The 23420-nt window shown below is 38.9% G+C and overlaps 1 protein-coding gene across 1 annotated transcript in view; it reads left to right on the forward strand.

The window, feature by feature from the left end:
• The window catches only part of LOC124254950 (angiopoietin-1 receptor-like), a 60165-nt gene extending 41034 nt beyond the window's left edge, over positions 1-19131 (forward strand). Inside the window, exons 8-17 of the mRNA XM_046688787.1 lie at positions 646-783; positions 3617-3780; positions 6346-6532; positions 7119-7229; positions 9441-9625; positions 10956-11069; positions 11723-11793; positions 16493-16630; positions 17463-17562; positions 18373-19131. Of these exons, the coding sequence (XP_046544743.1) occupies positions 646-783; positions 3617-3780; positions 6346-6532; positions 7119-7229; positions 9441-9625; positions 10956-11069; positions 11723-11793; positions 16493-16630; positions 17463-17562; positions 18373-18456 (1292 nt within the window). The 3' untranslated portion in view covers positions 18457-19131. The remainder of the gene's footprint in view (positions 1-645; positions 784-3616; positions 3781-6345; positions 6533-7118; positions 7230-9440; positions 9626-10955; positions 11070-11722; positions 11794-16492; positions 16631-17462; positions 17563-18372) is intronic.
• Positions 19132-23420: the final 4289 nt, after the last annotated feature.

Genomic DNA, 23420 nt, shown 5'->3' on the forward strand with positions numbered 1-23420 from the left:
TTTTGTATGTAAGTTCAACTTTACGGGTATAGAATTATATTTCAATATGTTCTCAAATTTTATATATGTAATTGATTTGCATATAATTATTCTAACGATTGTGACACAGCAAGCAAACGTTTGATTTTATTTGCATAGTATTTGTGCCAAAGGTTGAATGACTGAACATCTAATGTCGTCAGGACTAATGCCGCTTATATTTCAAAGTTTTATTTGTTATGACAGACATGTAAGTGTTAAATATTAATGAAAGGGTTCAGTGGGTATATTGTAACTCGGTACCTTACATGTCATCATACACCGACAACGTGAAACGTTGCTCGTCGTATCAACCATTGGTTTCTCTGGTCCAGATTCGAATATTTATAGATCAGCGTGTTGTAGCTTGAATAGTAGCTAGTTCAGTCAGGACATACAAGAACATACAAGCAATGCAATGAACTATGATACACATGTGAAGAACATTATTTCCCCTACTGCCTTGCCCTCCTTGCAACGCTAAAGTTCTAAATGAAGCACGTTTAGATTTCCCAATCTCCCAACTCACTGGGGCTCCTTTTCAATTTAAATGGGTTTACTTGTTACTACCAAAATAATATATATTCAGGGACTAGGCGTTAGTCTAGGTTGTCCTCTTGTCCCCAGAGTGTGAGCCCGGGTTCTATGGCGAGGACTGCAAGTTCCGGTGCGGGAAGTGTGCAGGAGGACCAGTCTGTGACAAGGAGACGGGGACATGTCCTCACGGCTGTGAGCTGGGATGGACGGGACGCAGATGTGCACAAGGTTGGTAACCACCTTTCAGACGAACCTGGAGCGAGTGAGTTGGATTTTACGCCACTTTTAGCAATATACCAGCAACATCACGGCGGGGGACACCAGAAATTGGCTTCACACATGGTACCCATGACGAACCTGGAGTGGTAGCGAATCCATTCCAATCCATAACCGGTGTTAAAGGTAGATTTCTTAAATTCCTGATTTCCATGCATTCATCTCTTGCATCCTGTGTCAGAACACCCAGTGCAATAACAGAGTTTTTTCAAGCGTAATATCGGAACTAGGCAAGGCTGCATTTTAAGTCCTATAATATTTATCATTTTCATAAACCGGTTATCAGTGATGCTTGAGGAGAAAGGTGGAAATGGTATTTTCATGACTCAAGAGTGTCCAAACGTGGTTGCACTATTTTTTGCGGATGATATTTCTGGTGTTAGTGATACTGCTGCTCAACTCCAAAGGAAGGTAAACGTTCTGGAAAGGTTTTGTGATGAGACAGGAATGAGGATAAACATAAGCAAAACTAAAATCATGGTGTTTCGTAGAGGTGGTCCCCTCAGATCGTATGAAAAATGGTACTATAAGGGCAACAAAATAGAGACTGTTAATAATTATAGATATCTTGGTGTTGTGTTTACTCCTACTCTATCATGGACTAGGGCACAGAGTTGTTTAGCATCTCAGGCAAATAAAGCTTTAATGGCATTCTATGGTTACCAATATAAATATGGATTAGTCTCTTGTACTGATGTATTTAAAGTTTTTGACACAATGATTTTACCTATAGTTACTTATGGAGCAGAGGTATGGGGTGTTCACTATTCACAAATTACTGAAAGAGTACAAACACAGTTATGCAAGAGGGTATTGAGGCTGAATAAATATACATGTAATGTTATGGCATTGGGTGAATGTGGCAGAGTTCCCCTTCAGTATAATTACATGTTAAAATCGGTTAAATATTGGTGTAAGTTGATTATGATGGATAACAATAGAATACCTTATCAAGCTTATTGTATGCTTAAGACACTTGATGATGTAGGGAGAATTACATGGGCATCGCATATCAGAAATATTTTATTTCAATATGGTTTTGGTATTTTATGGATAAGTCAAGACATAGGAAATGTAAAAATGTTTATCTCACTTTTTAAGCAGAGATTGTCTGATTGATTGAACCAAGATTGGCATCATACCGTTTCACTTATGAGCAAATGTCAGACATACTGTCAATTTAAGACAATTTTGCAAGTTGAAAGATATCTGTCCTTAGACATTCCATAGTGTTACAAACATGTTTTAAGCCAGTTCAGATGTAAAAACTTCAAACTTGCAATTGAAACAGGGAGGCATAATAATACACTGTACTGTAATAGAATTTGTTTATATTGTCATAGCAAAGGCATGTCATTAGTTGAAGATTAATACCACCTATTGATGGTTTGTCAACGCTATAAAGATGCAAGAATTGAATGTTTCCACCATACCTATATTAAAAACCCGGATAGGGAAAGTTTTGCAAGCCTTATGTCATGTAAAGATGAAAATGTTTTGACAAGTATTGCTAAGTTTCTGATGAAGGCTCGTAAAATTAGAAATGTATAAATTTCAGTCAATGTTCTACACATTAAGATCCATATGTTATTTCTTAGATATGTTATGCCTATACACTGTGCAAATATGTCAGACACTTTATAAAGCAAAATACAACATACTGTCACTTTATGACACTTGTGCAAATTGAAAGATATATTTCCTTAGATATATTCTACAGTATTATAAACATGTTTTAAGCTAGTCCAGATATGATAGCTTCCAACCTCCAACTGTAACAGGCAGGCATAATACACTGTACTGCAATAGACTCTGTTTATATTGCTATACCAGTAGTTGAAGAGGAATACCATTTAAATTGTCAATGTTTAAAAGATGCATAAGATAGAATGTTTTCCACCATACCTATATATTGGTAACCCGTGTAAAGATAGTCTTGTTAGACTTGTGTCATCTAAGGATGATGTTTTGATAAGTATTGCTACTTTTTCTTTAGAAGGGTATATTATGCCTGTACATTGTGCAAAAAATGTTTCCGTAGCTTTCAGAGGCAATAATGTATGACTATTACTGGTTTTACCAGCATCAAACCAAATGTAAAATTATTCTGTAATGTGGGCCATGGCCTTGTATACTGAAATAAAACTGTCTGTCTGTCTGTCATTCGGCGTTAATATCATATGGAAATATGATATACTGGATAATACACCCCATCTTTGAATCGTGGAATGGATGTTAGCCTGATGGATCCACTTACACAAAGCGACCTTAATGCTATGACTCATGTAATTCTCAAAATGTAACCTAGACAATGCTTTGATTGAACGATTCCATTGGTGGTAGCGTATGATATCAATCAATTGAGATTTGAGGGGTCAAGGCTGTTACAAGTGTACAAACCGCCACGGAAAAGGTGTAAACTGGCCTTCAAGTGCCCTTACTCTTTAAACTTTAACGTTGCAGTATCACAGTCATGCAGCTATCTACCCACGTGTTGTCATCTATTCATTAGTTGCAGGGGCGGTGGGGTAGCCTAGTGGTTAAGGCGTTCGCTCGTCACGCCGAAGACCCGGGTAAAACGTGTGAAGCCTATTTCTGGTGTCCCCCGCCATGATATTGCTGGAATATTTCTAAAAGCGTTGTAAAACTAAAATTCACTCACTCGCTAGTTGCAGTATTTGATGATGCACAGCACGTTTTAACCACTGTCTTCATAGCACTGTAAAAATTGTTTTGAAAACTCGTTTCGCCGTCGCCCTCACCAATACCTCATCACCTTTTTCAGTGATGCTACAGAAGACGTTGCCGAGCACGTTGAAGCCTGTGCTGCCGGTGCTGATCGTGTCCCTGGTGGTGATCGTGCTGGTGCTGTCGTCTACCATCCTCTACTTCATGGTCATCCGACCCAGAAGACTCGGGCTCCCGAGCAGGCTGTACAGACTTACACACGTAAGACAATAGTAGCTCATGTAGACTTATACACGTAAGACAATAGTAGCTCATGTAGACTTATACACGTAAGACAATAGTAGCTCATGTAGACTTACACATGTAAGACAATGGTAGCTCATGTAGACTTATACATGTAAGACAATGGTAGCTCATGTAGACTTATACATGTAAGACAATGGTAGCTCATGTAGACTTATACATGTAAGACAATGGTAGCTCATGTAGACTTATACATGTAAGACAATGGTAGCTCATGTAGACTTATACATGTAAGACAATGGTAGCTCATGTAGACTTATACATGTAAGACAATGGTAGCTCATGTAGACTTATACATGTAAGACAATGGTAGCTCATGTAGACTTATACATGTAAGACAATAGTAGCTCATGTAGACTTATACATGTAAGATGTAATAGTAGCTCATGTAGACTTATACATGTAAGACAAATAGTAGCTTATACATGTAGACTTATACATGTAAGACAATGGGTAGCTCATGTAGACTTAGCTCATGTAGACTTATACATAAGACAATAGTAGCTCATGTAGACTTACACATGTAAGACAATGTAGCTCATGTAGACTTATACATGTAAGACAATGGTAGCTCATGTAGACTTATACATGTAAGACAATGGTAGCTCATGTAGACTTATAAGACAATGGTAGCTCATGTAGACTTATGTAGATGATCCCACACAGACACCATACATGTAAGACAATGGTAGCTCATGTAGACTTATACATGTAAGACAATGGTAGCTCATGTAGACTTATACATGTAAGACAATGGTAGCTCATGTAGACTTATACATGTAAGACAATGGTAGCTCATGTAGACTTATACATGTAAGACAATGGTAGCTCATGTAGACTTATACATGTAAGACAATAGTAGCTCATGTAGACTTATACATGTAAGACAATAGTAGCACATGTAAGACAATGGTAGCTCATGTAGACTTATACATGTAAGACAATGGTAGCTCATGTAGACTTATGTAAGACAATGGTACATGTAGACTTATACATGTAAGACAATGGTAGCTCATGTAGACTTATACATGTAAGACAATGGTAGCTCATGTAGACTTATACATGTAAGACAATGGTAGCTCATGTAGACTTATACATGTAAGACAATGGTGCTCATGTAGACTTATACATGTAGCAATAGTAGCTCATGTAGACTTATACATGTAAGACAATGGTAGCTCATGTAGACTTATACATGTAAGACAATGGTAGCTCATGTAGACTTATACATGTAAGACAATGGTAGCTCATGTAGACTTATACATGTAAGACAATGGTAGCTCATGTAGACTTACATGTAAGACAATGGTAGCTCATGTAGACTTAGACATGTAAGACAATAGTAGCTCATGTAGACTTATACATGTAAGACAATGGTAGCTCATGTAGACTTATACATGTAAGACAATAGTAGCTTATACATGTAAGACAATGGTAGCTCAGACTTATACACATGTAAGACAATGGTAGCTCATGTAGACTTATACATGTAAGACAATAGTAGCTCATGTAGACTTATACATGTAAGACAATGGTAGCTCATGTAGACTTATACATGTAAGACAATGGTAGCTCATGTAGACTTATACATGTAAGACAATAGTAGCTCATGTAGACTTATACATGTAAGACAATAGTAGCTCATGTAGACTTATACATGTAAGACAATAGTAGCTCATGTAGACTTATACATGTAAGACAATGGTAGCTCATGTAGACTTATACATGTAAGACAATGGTAGCTCATGTAGACTTATACATGTAAGACAATAGTAGCTCATAAGACAAGACTTATACTTATACATAAGACAATGGTAGCTCATGTAGACTTATACATGTAAGACAATAGTAGCTCATGTAGACTTATACATGTAAGACAATAGCTCATGTAGACTTATACATGTCATGTAGACTCATGTAGACTTATACATGTAAGACAATGGTAGCTCATGTAGACTTATACATGTAAGACAATAGTAGCTCATGTAGACTTATACATGTAAGACAATGGTAGCTCATGTAGACTTATACATGTAAGACAATAGTAGCTCATGTAGACTTATACATGTAAGACAATAGTAGCTCATGTAGACTTATACATGTAAGACAATGGTAGCTCATGTAGACTTATACATGTAAGACAATGGTAGCTCATGTAGACTTATACATGTAAGACAATAGTAGCTCTTACGGATAATAGTAACACATGTTAAACAAACCAAACAAGTTCCCCCTACAAACCAATCCGCCACCCCTTCTACCCATGACAAATGAAAACAACACACAAAAACAAACGAACGTAGACTTCACTTTGGGAGTCCTGGGTACACACTGACCCTTTAACCCCTGTTTATAGTTAGAACTTGATACAAACTCGTTGCAACTTGTGATCCAGCTGACTGTGTGTTCTGGATCGTTGTGACGACTTGGGACTGTGAACAAAGCTGCAGCGTCTTACATTCAGCTGAAACGTCTCGATGACGTTGGTTTAGAAGTTGACGTTGACGTTTGTTCTATTTCCAGGGCGCGGGTTCCGAGCAGTCATCGAATACATACGAGATCATACAGGGGAGCCCCTTAGAGATCCAACGCTCCAATTTAATACTGACCAATGACCAGCTTGGCAACGGCCAATTCGGACAGGTCAAGAAAGGTTTCGTCAAGAAGGAAAGAGGGGTTAAGGTCCCTGTAGCGGTCAAGTCACTGAAAGGTTAGTAAATGAATGACCACAACATGCTCATCTCCAGTTCGTAATGAAAGCTGGATTTGGTTATACAAAAGTTGATCAAGGGTGTTTCACGTTCCGAAACTACCATATGTTTGGTATTCAAGACGCCCTTCACGACTGACACTAGTAAATCACTGAAAGATAGTATGTGCATGGTCAAAATTACAATTCCCTAAATGTTTCGATTCAAGAACCATTGTGTATGACGAAATAGAAGATTCAAAGTAATGATTTCATTAAAGTACATTTAAAAGTCAATAATGGCGTAATTCCGGCACCCCATAAATAGCGACCGCAAGGGGAGGTTATCCGTCAATGTTTGTTATATGAGTATCGAGACAGACAACATGGACCCTGGATGCGCACTAACATAGTTTCCCAAAACAGTCTCCCTCTCTCTCCAGAACTCGAATCTTGATAACGTGAACGGCGTAAACGCCACGATGTCTGCACAAGAACGAATCCAGGGTCACTTATCTTTGTTTGATTGTGTAACGTGTGTATCCAACAGACGTCAAATCTGTCCTGTGTTAAATCTGTTTACTTCACGAATTTCGCTATACGACAGACAACGCCTCGGACAAAGATAAACGAGACTTCCTGAATGAACTGGCGATACTGAAGGCGGTGGGAAAACATGAAAATGTCGTCTGCCTCGTCGGGGCATGCCATATCAGAGGTGAGTCATGGCAACCATCTCTTCTATCCGTTGGGACAGACCATTTGATTTCTTTTCTTTTCTTGGGTAGGGTTGGGTGTGTTTGCTGGGATAATCTGTTCCCGAAAATGTTTCAAAACATATTTTGCACAAGGTTTGACTACAACAATATGCTGAATGGTCAGATCAAAGATGTGATCGGGTCAAAATATTTTGGCGCCTCCTTTGTTGGCTACCATCCCTTCCAACCCCCGGATATTTAATGGTCGGGTTCTAAATATCTAAAGGAACTAAGAACACCTACAGATGGTTCGCCATCCTTCGGAGTCCCGGGTATCCGTATCACTCGTCTGTCTTTGCCCACACCTATATCCTGATTTGTAATCTTGGTGTAGCAGAGAGACATTTACCATCTTCTATCTTTGAGTTGCCAGTCCGCCAGGTTATCTAGTTCGTCACGAAACACCATACCTGTGGGGTTGTAAGGACCGCTTGAAATATCTGATATATGACTATTAGTTGGACTAGCTGCCCTTCTGTGGTGAACTCCCGCGGTATGCACTGGTCACGAACGAAACAACACGTATCACAATGATCAAAACTTGTGAACAATATGTATTTGAACGTAATTTATTCACATCGATCAATGCATACCACACTGGTAATGCTATATTCGTAAACAATACTGAAAACCAACACAACTTGGAATGGTGAAAGCTGTTACTGGTACAGATTTTTTTAAAAATAGGATACGAGTTTGTTGAATTGATCATTCACACATTGTTACATTACATAGTAGTGAGTGAGTGAGTGAGATTAGTTTTACCCCGCTCTTAGCAATATTCCAGCAATATCACAGCTGGGACACCAGAAATTGCCTTCACACATTGTACCCATGTGGGGAATCGAACCGGGTCTTCGGTGTGACGAGCAAACACTTTAACCACTAGGCTACCCCACCTCCCCATTACATAGTATGAGAAGCAAGAAGAGCCTTCTTTGGATCTTTGCTAGTCATTTCCATATACGATATATACCTTGGTCCCATTCCCGCCCACAGTGTCGTATTGAAAGTGACTTCTTCCTTTCAATCATGAAATAGTCGTCAGTTTCCAAATCCTAAATGGATTGGGTGGTCATGCTTGGCTACATGACCGATTGCAATGATAACCATACGGTGTGGATCTATGTGCATAAGGTCGATCTATGGATTGTCTGGTCGAGATTCGATTATTTACAGGCTGTCGTCATGTACCTGGAAAAGCGTAACAAACACACAGTTACAGGAGAACAGCCTTCTCCTCAATGTGTATCTATATCTCCTAATTGATGCGGTATTCATTTCGTCCTGTTGACTGACAGGGTTATTTTTCAAATTGGGTTTCGAAAAAGTAGATTCTCATCAAGAAAACTATACATGCTTGTGAAGAGTTAGATTAACATCTAGTCTCTGAAATGAATTTCAGAACATATTTTACAGATAACAAAATGTTCATAAAAAATAACCAAAAAATGTAATGAAAAGGAGCCCAGAGACGTTCTTCATGTTCAGAAACCGTGGTAAACTAGACTTGCCACTAGCATGGGCTACCTTGGATATATTTGTTTCAGGGTCTATGTGACAGACTAGTGAATAGTCTGATTGACTGGATCCATTGAAATTATCAGTGAGACTGAAGCATACACCCTCGCTGATTTTACATTTCAAACTGATGTGCTGTGTTACAATCATTGCGTGTCATTTTCGGGATTTTTAAGCGTATATATTCTTGTTCCCTAGCAGTACATAATTCATAATGACCGAAAACATAAATGTGCACCTAAGGATCCGATAGTAATTTTAACCGTTCTACCACGGTTTACTGTTTCATTTAAACCCCGCTTCGAGGAATATAAACCCGTGAAGATCCGTGTTACAGTTGGTCTTCAGTAACCCATGCTTGTCGTAAGTGGCGACAATGGGATCGGGTGGTCAGGCTCGCTGACTTGGTTGACAAATGTTATCGTATCCCAGTTGCGTAGATACATGCTCATGCTGTTGATCTCTGTATTGTCTGGTCCAGACTCGATTATTAACAGACAGCAGCCATATATTGATGGGTGCGGCGTTAAACAACAAAACAATCAAGGTATAAAAGTATGGATTGCAACGAGTTTTAATTGCAATATTTAAACCATTAACATTAATGATAAGTATACGGTAAAGTCATGCGGGGTTCGTCTCAATTCCAGGGGTGATGTACGTGGCGATGGAGTATTGCAAGCACGGGGACATGAGGACATTCCTCCGCCGGAGTCGAAAGATGAAGAACCACACGTACTCCAACACTGACCACTGTAGTACTCTCCGACTGACCACCCTCATCAAGTTCGCACTGGACACAGCAGAGGGCCTCTGTCACCTGGCCGAGAAACAGGTGGGCATATACATCAATAGGATAACACTTATTCTCAGAATATATATAATTTGGAAAGAATCAAATAATTCCTTTTTAAGGAGCCGCATTGAGATGGGAGATTCAGAACCGAGGATCTCTAGACTTGCTTCATTTAGGGCTTTAGCACTGCAGAGAGGGCTGGGTTGAAGATAAAATAATGCGGTTCAGGGACTGTGAGAAAGACTATAATACAGTTAACTGTGATAAGTAACTCATAATAGAAGGGGGTGGTGGGGTAACCAAGTGGTTAAAGCGTCCGCTCCTAACGACGAAGGCCCGGGTTCGATTCCACACATGGGTACAATGTGTGAAGCTCATTTCTGGTGTCCCCCTCCGTGATATTGCTGGAATATTGCCCAAAGTCTCGTAAAACAAAACTCACTTACTCATTATAATAAAATGGATAATCGAGTGAGTGAGTGAGCTGGGTTTTTCGCTGCTTTTAGCAATTTTCCAGCACTATCACGGCGGGGAACACCAGAAATGGGCTTCGCACTGGATAATCGAGGATTAATAAGTGAGTAACTATGGTTTTACGCCTCTTTTAGCAATATTCCAGCAATATCACGACGGGGGACACCAGAAATAGGCTTCACACACACCCATGTGAGGAATCGAACCCGGGTCTTCTGACGAGCAGACGCTTTAACCACTTGGCTACCCCATCGCCCCTAAACCAGGATGAACACTGTCTGCTAAAGTGTGAACACACGGCGTTTATATTTAGTCATCTGTGTGTGTGTTCAATGATTAAACGCGATGTACTGTACATGTCGTTGGTAACAGATGGCTGGGAAAAGAAATCGTTCGCATTTCCAGTAATGAACCGTGTCAAATGTATTTCTATGATATGTCGTATCAGATGTATTTCTATAATATTGTTCCATGCCAAAGGATTTCAATAATACTCTATGTCAAATGCATTTCAATATTGTCAAATGTCTTCCATCATGTACAGAAGTGAAGATCCGGGTTAGAATTGATGTTCAGTAACCCATGCTTGTCGTAAGAGGCGACTAACGGGATCGGGTGGTCAGGATCGCTGACTTGGTTGACACATGTCATCGTGTCCCAATTGTGTAGATACATGCTCATGCTGTCAATCACTGAAACATCTGATCTAGACTCGATTATTTACACGACACCATCATACAGCGAAATATACTGAGTTAAATGACAAACAAGCATCAAATATATGTAAATACGTATATACAAAGGTCATGGCGTTGACGTTTTGATGGATATCATTCTTGTTCTTGTTGGTGATGTTTTGTTGTAGCCGTTGAGTAACACTGCTGTCATGTTTCAGATCATACACCGTGACGTTGCTGCCCGTAATGTGTTGCTAGGCGACCATCTGGTGGCCAAAATAGCAGATTTTGGGCTTTCCAAGAACGATGAAACATACGTCAAAACATCTAGTGTACGTATTGATAAATAGCTAATGATGATAATAATGATACATTGAAATATAGATGGCAGCACATGTAACAGCTCGGCGCACGTGGGATAGAGCTGCGCGTTTGGTTTCACATTCAAATAGGCTGCGCCAGATGTACAGAAAATATCCATACTTTGAAACTCACAGAGGTTAAGTTAAGCTGCGTATCTGAGTAAATTCCGCGAATAATTATGTGAAAACTCAATTCCTATTAAGTCTATTGCGTACAAGTATTTTTTGTATTTTTGTAAATGCTCAATAAATTTTATCTAACATGCGTACACACGAAAATGTCAAATTAGATTGGAGAGAATAGGTAAAATACCTGAGGTATATTGAGAGGTTCTATTTCAACACATGAACGTGGCAACTTGCAGTCTTTCTTATCGTTTCTCATATTACAGATCAAATATAAATAACAAACACGTAAACCAACATTTAAACTTTATCATATTTTTACAATTTATGGAAAATGGCAATGAGTTTGAGAGAGGTGGGTACAATTTATTTGGTTACTCAAAGGAAAATTAGGATACCCAATTGAGATGAACACAAACGAGTATGTAACTAAATGACCAAAAACGTCATCTGTAGCTCTGTAAGCTAACTCACTTTGATTGTATATCTTGTTTTAGACCCGTGTTCCAATCAGGTGGATGGCAGTGGAGTCGTTGTTCAGCAACACATATACCACCCAGAGCGATGTGTAAGTAAAGATTATATTTACAGATGCACTTCTACAAACTTGTTAGGGGGGTAACTTAGACTAACATCTAGTCTCTGAAATGAACATATTTTACAGAAAAAATAACTGTTCATAAAGATAACAATAAGATACAATGAAAAGGAGACCAGGTACTGTCTTCATTTTCAGACACCGTGGTAACTTAGACTTGCCACATATTCTAGACTTGCATGATCTTTCTTGGATATATACTGATGTACATAAGAAAGTACACACCAGGGCCTAGATTTTCGAAGCTCCCTTAGCGCTAATATAGTCGTAAGTTAATGTTAATGAATGGCACTTACGACTATCTTAGCGCTAAGAGAGCTTCGAAAATCTAGGCCTTAGTATTTTAGGACTATTCCCATTAAAACCATAAATATTTTGCCAGTGATTGGGTGCAATATCTGTGGTGTTTTGGAAACATTTGCACAATGTTTGTGACATGGCAGAATCAAAACACTTATTAAATATTAATGCTGTTAAAGAAAAAAATTTACCAAAGAATCGGGTGTGTAGTTTCTTTTGAACGTCAGTTTTATTTGTTTCAGGGTCTGTATGACAGACAAGGAGATAACAAACGTATCATAATACAATAGCGGCAATTCATTAACTGCTACACTTTTATATAGTGAAACATTCGCTTGGTGTCATATATTTTAACAACATATCGTAAGTCTGTTGAAAGCCATACTGATATATGTGTTTAATTTTTAATTTTAAACATAGATTATCGAGGTGTTCAGTTAAGTTAGTGTTTGGGCTGTTAGATAGAAAGTCTTTTCATGTGTGAAGCGAGGTGAGGTGAAATTGGGTTTAACGTCGTGCTTGAGAATATTTCGCTCATATGACAACGTGCATGCGTGTGTATGTGTATGTGAGGCTGCTTGTACTAGCCCAGACTGAAGCTGGTTTTATAGTGCCCATTCCGCAGCGAATTGTGAATACCCCACTCAGACACATTATACTGACTCCGAGTCGACCAGTCCTTGTTGTACCCATTAATGCCGAGCGCCAGGCAGGGACCAACAAGTACCATATTTTAACGTCTTTTGGTATGACGCGGTCGGGGATCGAACCCACGACCTTCCGCTCTCCGGGCGGACGCTCTAACCACTACACCACGGAGGCGGTTATTTTCATGTGTATATTGTGGGGCCCAAAACGTGTTCGGTCAGATGTTGGTTAGGGAGGGTTGTAGTTTCAGCAACATATGATTTAATTCATAACACACGCATGCACGCGCGTTTATTGGTTTACAGTATGGACACACGCCGATTAGATGCATATCCCATTCAAGAACTGTGTGTGCATTTGCGTGTGCGTGCGTGCGTGCGTGCGTGTGTGTGTTTATATATGTCTAGCCTTATACAACGTTCCATCATTAATAAATATATGTACAGCTATTCCCTAATTATAAAACCTCTCACAAAAAATCCTTCGTGGAATAGGCTTCACAAATAGCGCCTCATTTTCGCTGTCTTTGATTTGAGACTTTACAAAATGAAGACTTGCATGTGCGAACAATTCCATCCTTGAAACGATACACCACGCGGGCAACGGATTCCGTTCACAGTGACTGACCCGTTATCAACACTGCAGTGTCGGTTTTCAACACATCACGTTGTGTGTTCTGGAATACACAGGCCACACGGTAGACCGTATTCTCAGGATTCCAAGGAATGGCTATTATTGCGTCCTCGTTCTTAATGTCCGATTCCTACTCTGTAACTTTCTTTTTATAGTTTCAAATATGTGGGCGGTGCAAATACATGTAGAAATTTTGTAATTTTATGTGAAGAACGTGTTGACAAATTCGTTAAACAATGAAAACTTATGGTCTTGTTTCTGAATAATGGAATATGCAGATACAATATTTACCACCACACCCAGGCCGTGGAATGCTTCCAGTTTCCTGTTGAATAGAACACAAAAATGATGTGTTGTACATGTGTCAATTTAAACAGCAGTGAGAAAAACAGTTGTTACGACGTAAATTGTAATAAAACGCAAATTGTAATACTTGCAGCAAATTGTAATAAACTTGACGTAAATTGTAATAAAAACGTAAAAAAGTATTACAATTTGCGTTTTTATTACAATTTACGTCGTAACAACTGTTTTTTCTCACTGCTGTTTAACATGACACATGTACATGTTATCATTTTTGTGTGGTAGATTTGATTGGAAATTTGTAGTTTAACCAAGCTTAGTTAAACAGTAGCTAATCTAATATATCATTTTGTCAGTGACACGATATTTTGATTTATCTAACTTAAACTAAAACTAAAAACGAGTGATTTCCAGAACTACTGAAAAACACTTAAGAACTGTTGGATCTGCCTAGTGGGGTGCAGTGTTAATGTCTTGTTGTAATGAGCGGTGGGGTATACGTAGCCTAGTGGTTAAAGCGTTCGCTCGTCACGCTTAAAGATAGGGGCATAATGCGTTAAGCCCATTTCCGGTGTCTCCCGCCGTGATATTGCTGGAATATTGCTAAAAGCGGCGTAAAACTAAACTCACTCACTCACTCTTGTTGTTATATGCTACAAAGCTTAATTAAGATGAAACTCGGTCAGGTGGCATGAAACAGTGACCCAGTTCACCTAGATATAAACCGTCAGCTCAAGATAATAATGATAATATAATGATATTCAAGTAAAGTAATCACATCACAATGTCATTTGTTTGGCTAGATGGGATTGACATTCCAAAAGCAATGTATGTACTGGATATTGTTGAAGGGCAAGTAAAATATGAACAGTGCTTGAATGTTGAAGTAAAAATATTCATACCAGTTATTGTCATTTTTGTCCGATTATGATATGATTGAAAAGGTCCATAGTTCACATTTTAAACGTTTTCTGGGTGTTGGTAAGTTTACCTCTAATAAGGCAATTCTTGGTCGCAGTAGCATTTGTGACAATCAATTAAAGGTAATTGCATATTGGATTAAATTACTAAGAACGTCGCCAGATAAATATCCACACCAGTGGTATAAAATACTTGATGATAACGACAAGAATGATTGGCTTTGAGGTGTTGGGAATCTAAACTGACGTACAAAACAAAGTACACACCTGATGCTTTGGTAAAATGTATTCCTAAAAACAGCGTAATATTTAGAAAAGTGTTTTGATTGTGACTCACAAGTCACAAACATTGTGTACGTGTTGCAATAACACCATAGATACCGTGCACAATTGGAACATTGCTAGCAAAATATTTACGTTTTTAGAATAGTCTCAAAACACGAGGTGTGCACTTTCTTTTGTACATCAGTATATTATTTGCTACCGGCTTTTCATATGTATGGATATCTCAATATATGGGGATTCACAATTGTTTCTATTTTCATTTAAACAAAGGCTGAAGTATATATTTTGCCAACAATGGCAATGTGATAGAAATGTTCAGACTGTCATCGAATTTCAATATGTACATCACGTGGCAAATGTTAAATTGTTATGTGCATTTACACCAGTGGCCTTGAGACTGAAGTACTGAAATAAACTGTCTGTCTGTCTCTCTGACCCAGTTCATCTAGATATAAACCGTCAGCTCAAGATAATGATAACAATAATATTCCAGAAAAGTAATTACATCGCAGAATGATTTGCTTTAAAGATTTTCAAATAGATGTGATGGACATTTCAAAACAATCTATTTACTGGATATAGTTGAAGGGCAAATTAAATATGAATAGTGCTTGAATGTTAAAGTAAAAAATATCCATACCAGTTATTCTCATTTTTGTACAACGCTGATTAAAAACACAGCCACGCTTCTTTGAATACTCTTTCGGAATGCAATTCCGTGATTAAAGTAATAGATTCTTTTGGAAACCCGTGATTAGGTGCACGTTAGCAGATTACTGAGTGGCGAGTTATCTTCACCGAAGCCATATCCGTTTTAAAGGCCGTTTTGTTTGTATTTGGAAGCCTGTCGCAAACTGTGTCGGTCGGTACAAAAGACGTTTGTTGTTATCACTGATTACTGATTTACTGAAGCCCATTTAGATTCTATCTTACGCCCTATATTTAAAGCAGTGTTGTAGAGCGGATGCAAATGGTACATACAGATGTATGATGAGGTGAGGTGATAGAAAAAAAAAAGATTATTTCACTGATGTAGAGACGTATGCATATGATGGATGGATGGATGGATGGGTTGGTTGTTTGGTTGGATGTCTGGTTGGTTGGATGCATGGGTTCTGGGCTTATTTTTGGCTAACTCTCTAAAATAACACGCCACAGTTTAACATGAATACCCAACATACTCACAAAGTTTAATGACTCCGAGCCGACCCGTGTTTTTTCCACAGGGTTCGAATCACTGTTTGGATAATAATTTTAAAAAATAAAAATCTAGACTTTTGCAATCGTATATTGTTTTCTATATGTTATGATTAACATATATTTCAAATTTGAACGAAATCGGCGAAGAAATGAATATTTTGGAAAATTAAAGCGGTATGCTCGTTATATAAAATACACTTTATTTCTATTTTTAAAAATTATTGCCCAACAGTGATTCGAACCCGTGTTTTTTTTTCTATCCCCTTAGTGCCGAGCCCCAGGGAGGCTAACAACAAGTACCATATGTCAATGTCTTACACATGATGATGATGATGATGATGATGATGATGATGATGATGATGTATGCATGTATGTTTCAGCTGGTCATTTGGCATCCTGCTGTGGGAGATCTTCACCCTCGGGGGCACCCCCTACTCCAGCATCGACACCCAGCAACTGTTTACTCTGCTGAAAGAGGGCTACAGACTCAAGAGGCCGAAACTCTGCGATGACAACATGTGAGTAACTCCACACTAATTACAGACTTACAAAAGGAAAACAAATATTACTTTTAACGTTTCCCGACCACTTGGTCCCATAAAGGACACAGTAATACTAACGCAAACTTTAAGCATATATACTGAGGGGCTAAAGAAACTATACCGAAAATATCGGATTCATTAAATACCTTTAGAGCGCAAACTGTAAGCATATATACTGAGGGGCTAAAGAAACTATACCGAAAATATCGGATTCATTAAATACCTTTAGAGCGTAAACTGTAGGCATATATACTGAGGGGCAATAGAAACTATAACGAAAATACTGGATTCATTAAATACCTTCAGTGCGCAAACTGTAATCATATATACTGAGGGTCAAAAGAAAGTATACAGAGTTGTTTATTATACGATTGAAAATTGAACCATTACTCATTCCTGGAACGATTTTTTAAATGTAATATGTGGCTGAGTGATTTTATGTAAATCAATTGGTTCCATGAAGACATCATGGTTAAGAAATGAACCACATGACAACTTCCATGCATGACCTGTAAATAAATGCCAAAAGGTTTGAGCGATTTTAAAAAATAAGATATCTCCGATACTAATCAGAAGTTATCTATGAAATATGGTTTAAAATAATGGTATGAAGATTGTGGAATTATTCTTTGGGTGCGGACTCATAGCCAATACGGAATATATTTTGGATATACAATTTTCACTGAAATATATGTTTATATTATTAAATCTTTTACCTCGTCATGTGTATGAGCTTGACAAAATTTATATATTTATGTATTTATGGACAGAAATGTTCTTCATGAATATGACATTTGTGGTTTTCCAGGTACGCCATGATGCTTCAGTGTTGGAATGAAAGGCCGGAAAGGAGACCTACGTTTCATGAAATCATCGGAAGGCTTCACAGAATATTAGAAGACTCCCAGGTTAGCTGACAGCTGACTGAGTATAATATTATATTATTGCTAATTTGTGGGTAACATACAGGATCGGACAGGTTCCTATTGATTCTATATCATGTCTGAATCTGCCTTTTCATCTTAAAGGGGCGTGGAGTAGCCTAGTGGTTAAAGCGTTGGCTCGTCACCCCGAAGCGCCGAGTTCAAATCCCCACATGGGCACAATGTGTGAAGCCCACTTCATGTCTTCCCCGCCGTGATATTGCTGGAATATTGCTGAAAGCGGTGTAAAACCATACTGACACGCTCACTCTCATCTTGCACATATATGTAGTTGCTTCTGTCAAATATTTTCAGAGAATAAACATAAGTCTAAGCCAGTCCCTAAAACCGGATTATGAAAATGATATCCTGTTAGAGATTCTTCTGTCAAACTAGGAGATTTATAAAGCTGTTCTTGCAGCATAGTTTTCGAGTGTCGTGTCGACAGCTTTTTATCTCATCCTGTATTTCCGCTTTAGATGCTGTATATTTTATGAGTACAAATTAGGTGACCTGATCTATACACAAGTTGAATTTGTAGAAAACATGCAGAACTGTTGGTCAACAACTACTTACATTACTTTATTCCGACATCGAACGTTAAAGGAAACTATAGACCGTTACTTGAGACTAGAAGACCGAAAGTAACATGTGATCTTAATACGTGGCAGGTTTATCTACAAAGCTAACCCCTCGAATGAAGATTCGGTTGATATATGGTGCAGTAAATTGGATTATAACTCTGCATATTTATTCACTGTATAATGACATGCCCGTTTAACTATTTATTTGTAGGTGTACATGAACCTGACTGCTGATGACGAATCCCTGTATGCAGAGATAGAACACGTGAAAGATGCTGAGCGATCCATGGACTAGACGTCTTTTACTGTAGACTGAATACCACCGTCTAGTGAAGTCTAAAGGGATGTGAAAGGACCCCGTACCATAGACACCTCAAGAAGTTTCCCGGTGTATTGGTGAACATAAATGCATCATTAGACCCATTTGATGACACCGAGTGTTGGGGATTGTGACACATCACCATTTCTCACCAGAGTTCATCTCATGAGATCACAATCACATGGCCCGACGCCCGTGTACAGTATTTTGACATAACGGACAATTAACTTATTAGTGGTACCATTTCGTGAAGATCGGTGTCATTAGATCAATAGTCACTGTGTCAGGAGGTCAATCAAAATGTGATATGTGATGCACAATAATGTGAGTATTGGTGCTACTGATAGAACAAGAGATGAGTATCCTCACTCTTAGACACCGGGTGTCTTCGTTAGTTTTCAGCAATCCCCTTGTATACTCTTCACCTCCATTCTGCCTTTTCGCCAAATGGAATCTTGTTTCAGCAGGTTATCGAAACTGCTTCTCCTGGGCGTTATATTTTGTTATTATACATATGATATAAGTAACAATTTGGCTTAAACGACACAATACTGAATTCAAAGTTTTTTGGAGGGACACCCAAGAGATTATCAGTTTAGACAGGTATATGTTAGTCATTGGTAAGTGAAAGCTCAATCTGTATTTGTCTCAGGTCAGTGTAACTGTTTAAAGTATGTCAAGGCTTTGTCTTTTCTACCATCTGTTGTATAAGTTGGTCAATAATAATGCCATGTTGATATAAACTATTTGCCAATGGTAAATATACGAGATCATCATGCAGCACTGATGTCAGGAATACGTTCATCAACGAACTGAGCGGTTTAATGTATGGATATACTTCCCGTCACAGAGTCCTAGAAGTACCAGAGACCTCATTACAACTCATGGTGCCTTATTTTTAGGAGAATATGAGACTTCGTCACCTTAATCATCACCATCTAGTCTCAGGAGTATCAGAGACCCCGTCATCCAAACAGAGCTCATGGTCTCTTTAATCACCATCACTGCTGCTAATCACAGGCGTTATCAGAGACCCCGTCACTTCATCACAGCTCATGGTGCCTTAATCATCAGTGCTGCATCATCTGGTCTCAGAAGTATCAGCGACCCCGTCACCTCATCAGAGCTCATGGTCTCTTTAATCATCACCATTGCTGCTCATCACAGGCGTATCAGAGACCCTGTCACCTCATCAGAGCTCATGGTCTCTTTAATCATCACCATTGCTGCTAATCACAGGCGTATCAGAGACCCCGTCACCGTATCACAGCTCATGGTGCCTTAATCATCACTACTGCATCATCTGGTCTCAGGAGTATCAGAGACCCCGTCACCTCATCAGATTCCATTATACCCTAGCCCCGTCTATAGTTTCCATTTGTAGACTGAATCAGAAACAAATCACGTGAGAATCATCATCAGAACCAGCGTTTGTGTGCATGTCTCACCTCATCCTCGATTTTTGAGAGATAGCCGCAACATTTTTTGTATATGCTTATCGCCATTACACTTCAATTCCAAGCCTAAGCGTTGATCATCGTCAGGCATTAGGCACCCATCCTCGATAATCTCCAGGGTATGCGTTACGATCACTCTCCACTGTACCCTGGATGCATCCACGACTTGGCCCGATAATTATATTACCTCCCTTTGCTGGCTCCGCATTCTCACAGTAGCCAATCAGCTCGAGCCGTGGATGCATCCAGGGTATAGTGGAGCGTGATCGTAACGTATACCTTGGAGATTATCGAGGATGTAGGCACCAGGCACTTGGTCATCTTTATCGCCATTTTTGTGTAAAGTTAATTCCTCGTACATGTATATATTTGTACATATTAGACTGTCCTAGCTCTGCACCTAACTCCACAAATATATTACATCAGATTCTAAAACAGGATTTCTACTGATCATGTCTACAGGGACACCTCACACCTGGTGTCAAAGTGAACAATGATTCCTAGGAGGGAGTTGCAAAGTTCCTTAAATATAGCTGCAGATAGGACACTTAGCACCCTTAAGCAATGTATGTTTCTTTAATTTTTAGTGGTTAGGGTTTAACGCCACTTTGGACAGTATTTAAATTTTGTGGGAATTATATCTTAGAATCCAAGCCTGATAAAGGGACACAACTCTGTACAAATTGCGGAGCCTTACGAGGACGTTGTCACCAGTGCCCCATTTTGATGCAGATGTGTATAATAAACTTGTTTCTCTGAATTCCAAAGGTGGTGGTGCATTTTCCCACGCTAAGCAGATACGGTGATATACAACAGGAGATTATCCATAGTTGTGTGAAACAATCCCGCGTCCTTTAACTTCTGGGGCGGTGGGGTAGCCTAGTGGTTAAAGCGTTCGCTCGTCACGCCGAAGAGCCGGGTTCGATTCCCCACATGGGTACAATGTGTGGTGTCAATTTCTGGTGTCCCCCGCCGTGATATTGCTGAAATATTGCTAAAAGCGGTGTAAAACAATACTCACTCACCTTTTAACTCCTTCTGAGTAGTATTTAACAGAAATGCAATTCAAAACAGTTTAAATCCCAAAGGCACTTAAATGCTATGACTGACAGCACATATTCTACAACTATGCCAAGTATCACCCACCCTAATAATACTGAAAGGGCATGAACCCAACTCACTCACCAAATGAACCATGCCTGCTACACGGCTGTTGTTTATACGGTGGAGGCACACGTCGTCTTCTACAAGCAGAGAGTTTTGTAAATTTATCATATTGTACATATGTTGGTGTACATATATTACTTTGATCACATATGCAATTCTTGTCAGGTCATAGGCAACATCCCTTGTATTGGGCGATGTACATGGTTCATACTCACGTGTGATTCTAAGAATCGTGTTCATATTTATTTCATTGTTCCAAATGTTGATATTTCAGGAACGTCATTTCATTGTCCTCGTATAGTACCTTTGTAATCCAAGTAAGCACTGTAACGTCGCTTAGCATTGGGACTTGTTTCATACAATAGTGTGTGCGCACAAAAACATAGATCACAAAACACAAAACTGTGTCTAGTTGTATGTTGCCTGGTAGGAAAAGATTGATAGCTAGGCGAGCACTGTAAGAATGAAAATGATAAGCGAAAAAAACCAGATGAAAATAGTTTCTTTCTTTTCTCACTGATTTTTGGTTAGTTTGAAATTCAAAATTCAAAACAGATACAATGATTAATTTTTAAGTGATTACTGAATAAATTTTAAGAGCGAAGTGATCAGATCAAATTTTCTAATTTGACAGTCTCATCAGAAGTACAGAAGCCCCATTTTAATAAAAAGTTTTGTTTATTTAGGGGGGCAATTTTTTAAAAAATGTTTTGTTGTTAAAAAAATTCATCTTCGACGAATACGCTCTCGCTCGGGAAATACCAACATCTAGGCTCTCGTGTCGTAAACATAGTATGACATGGGCACTCATATAATATCCTCTATTTACATTCTGTTTCTCATGTTATGTTCTGATGTATGTAAATGATTACAAATCACTGACAATGTCAAGTGTTGAGGTGGATGAAACACTTACAGACGGAACCCAGTCTGATTTCCAACCGGTTGAATGTATGCGCACAATGCAGGTGTGTTGTGTTATTGTGACTCATGCATAAATAGCGCTCTTCATGTTATCAATTTAAAGGAAATAAATACTCGCCAGACAAACACAAGCCATCAGTCTTATTTCTCTGTTCTAATCACAGGAGCGGGCGGTATTTGTGACAGAAGTGATGACATTGAGGTGGGGCAGTGTACTTTTAAAAAAAAAAATGAAAAAATTACTTATTCATTGTATTTAACAATACTATATTTATCTGAGTTCAGCTCTCATTGTTAAATAAACTGGTGCGTGTGAAAGAAAGTATACACCCACGTTTGATGATGGCTAAAATTGATGCGAAAATGAAACTGGTTATTCGATGGTGATGTGCTTGATATGGGTATCACTGTTTACAGCCTGGTCATGTTTTGGTAACCTTTGTAGTGTTTGGGTCAAATCCAATATTCTATCGAATTCCATTTTTGCCCGGCGGCTTATTATGGGTATAGAGTGAGAAAGTTTAGTTTTACACCGCAGCCAGCAATATTCCAGCTATATGGCGGCAGTCTGTAAATAATCGAGTCTGGACCAGACAATCCAGTGATCAACAGAACGAGCATCGATCTACGCAACTGGGATACGATGACATGTGTCAACTAAGTCAGCGAGTCTGACCACCCGATCCCGTTAGTCGCCTCTTCCGACAAACATGGGTTACTGAAAATCAGTTCTAACCCAGGTCTTCACGGGTTATGGGGATAGACAGATTCATAGATATCCTATGATATATATAGATATTATATGACAAGATGCTGATGTGAAAAAGGTTTCAGGAGGTGTAATACAGCTCTTCTACCGCGACCAGCATGCGTGTGCGTGTGCGTGTGCGTGTGCGTGCGCATATGCTCCTACCAGTCTGCCGGATTTATTGTTCCAGCAACATAGACTCTATTAGGTTGGATGAAAAGAGCATAACCCACTTGCCGCATTATACAAACTCTTTGTTATCCCTTTAACGCTGGGTGTAAAGGCAAGGTAACAACAAGTACGGTAACAAGAAGTAATATCTGTAAACGTGTTGTGGTTAACCATGGCCAGGGATCGAACAAAGCACCTTCCAGGCAGACACACTATCCACTACACCAATGAAAGGGTCAATTATACAGGACAAAGCAAAGTGAACGTTATTATTTAGAAGATAAGAATCATTTGACAAGTCTGTTTTCTCTCAGTCTGCGTTCACTTTGTGTTCGAAAAGTAACACATATATCTATTGATGTTCTGGGATCCAGCTGTCAATGTAAACTGATGGTGCTGTGTGTTCTGTGTTTTTTGCTGACGCTGTAGGATGTAATCAATATATGCCAAACATAGAAAACCAGCTAATGCCT

The sequence above is a fragment of the Haliotis rubra genome, unplaced genomic scaffold, assembly GCF_003918875.1.
Source record: "Haliotis rubra isolate DU_JTF1 unplaced genomic scaffold, ASM391887v1 Scf588, whole genome shotgun sequence".
NCBI classification, from domain to species: Eukaryota; Metazoa; Mollusca; class Gastropoda; order Lepetellida; family Haliotidae; genus Haliotis; species Haliotis rubra.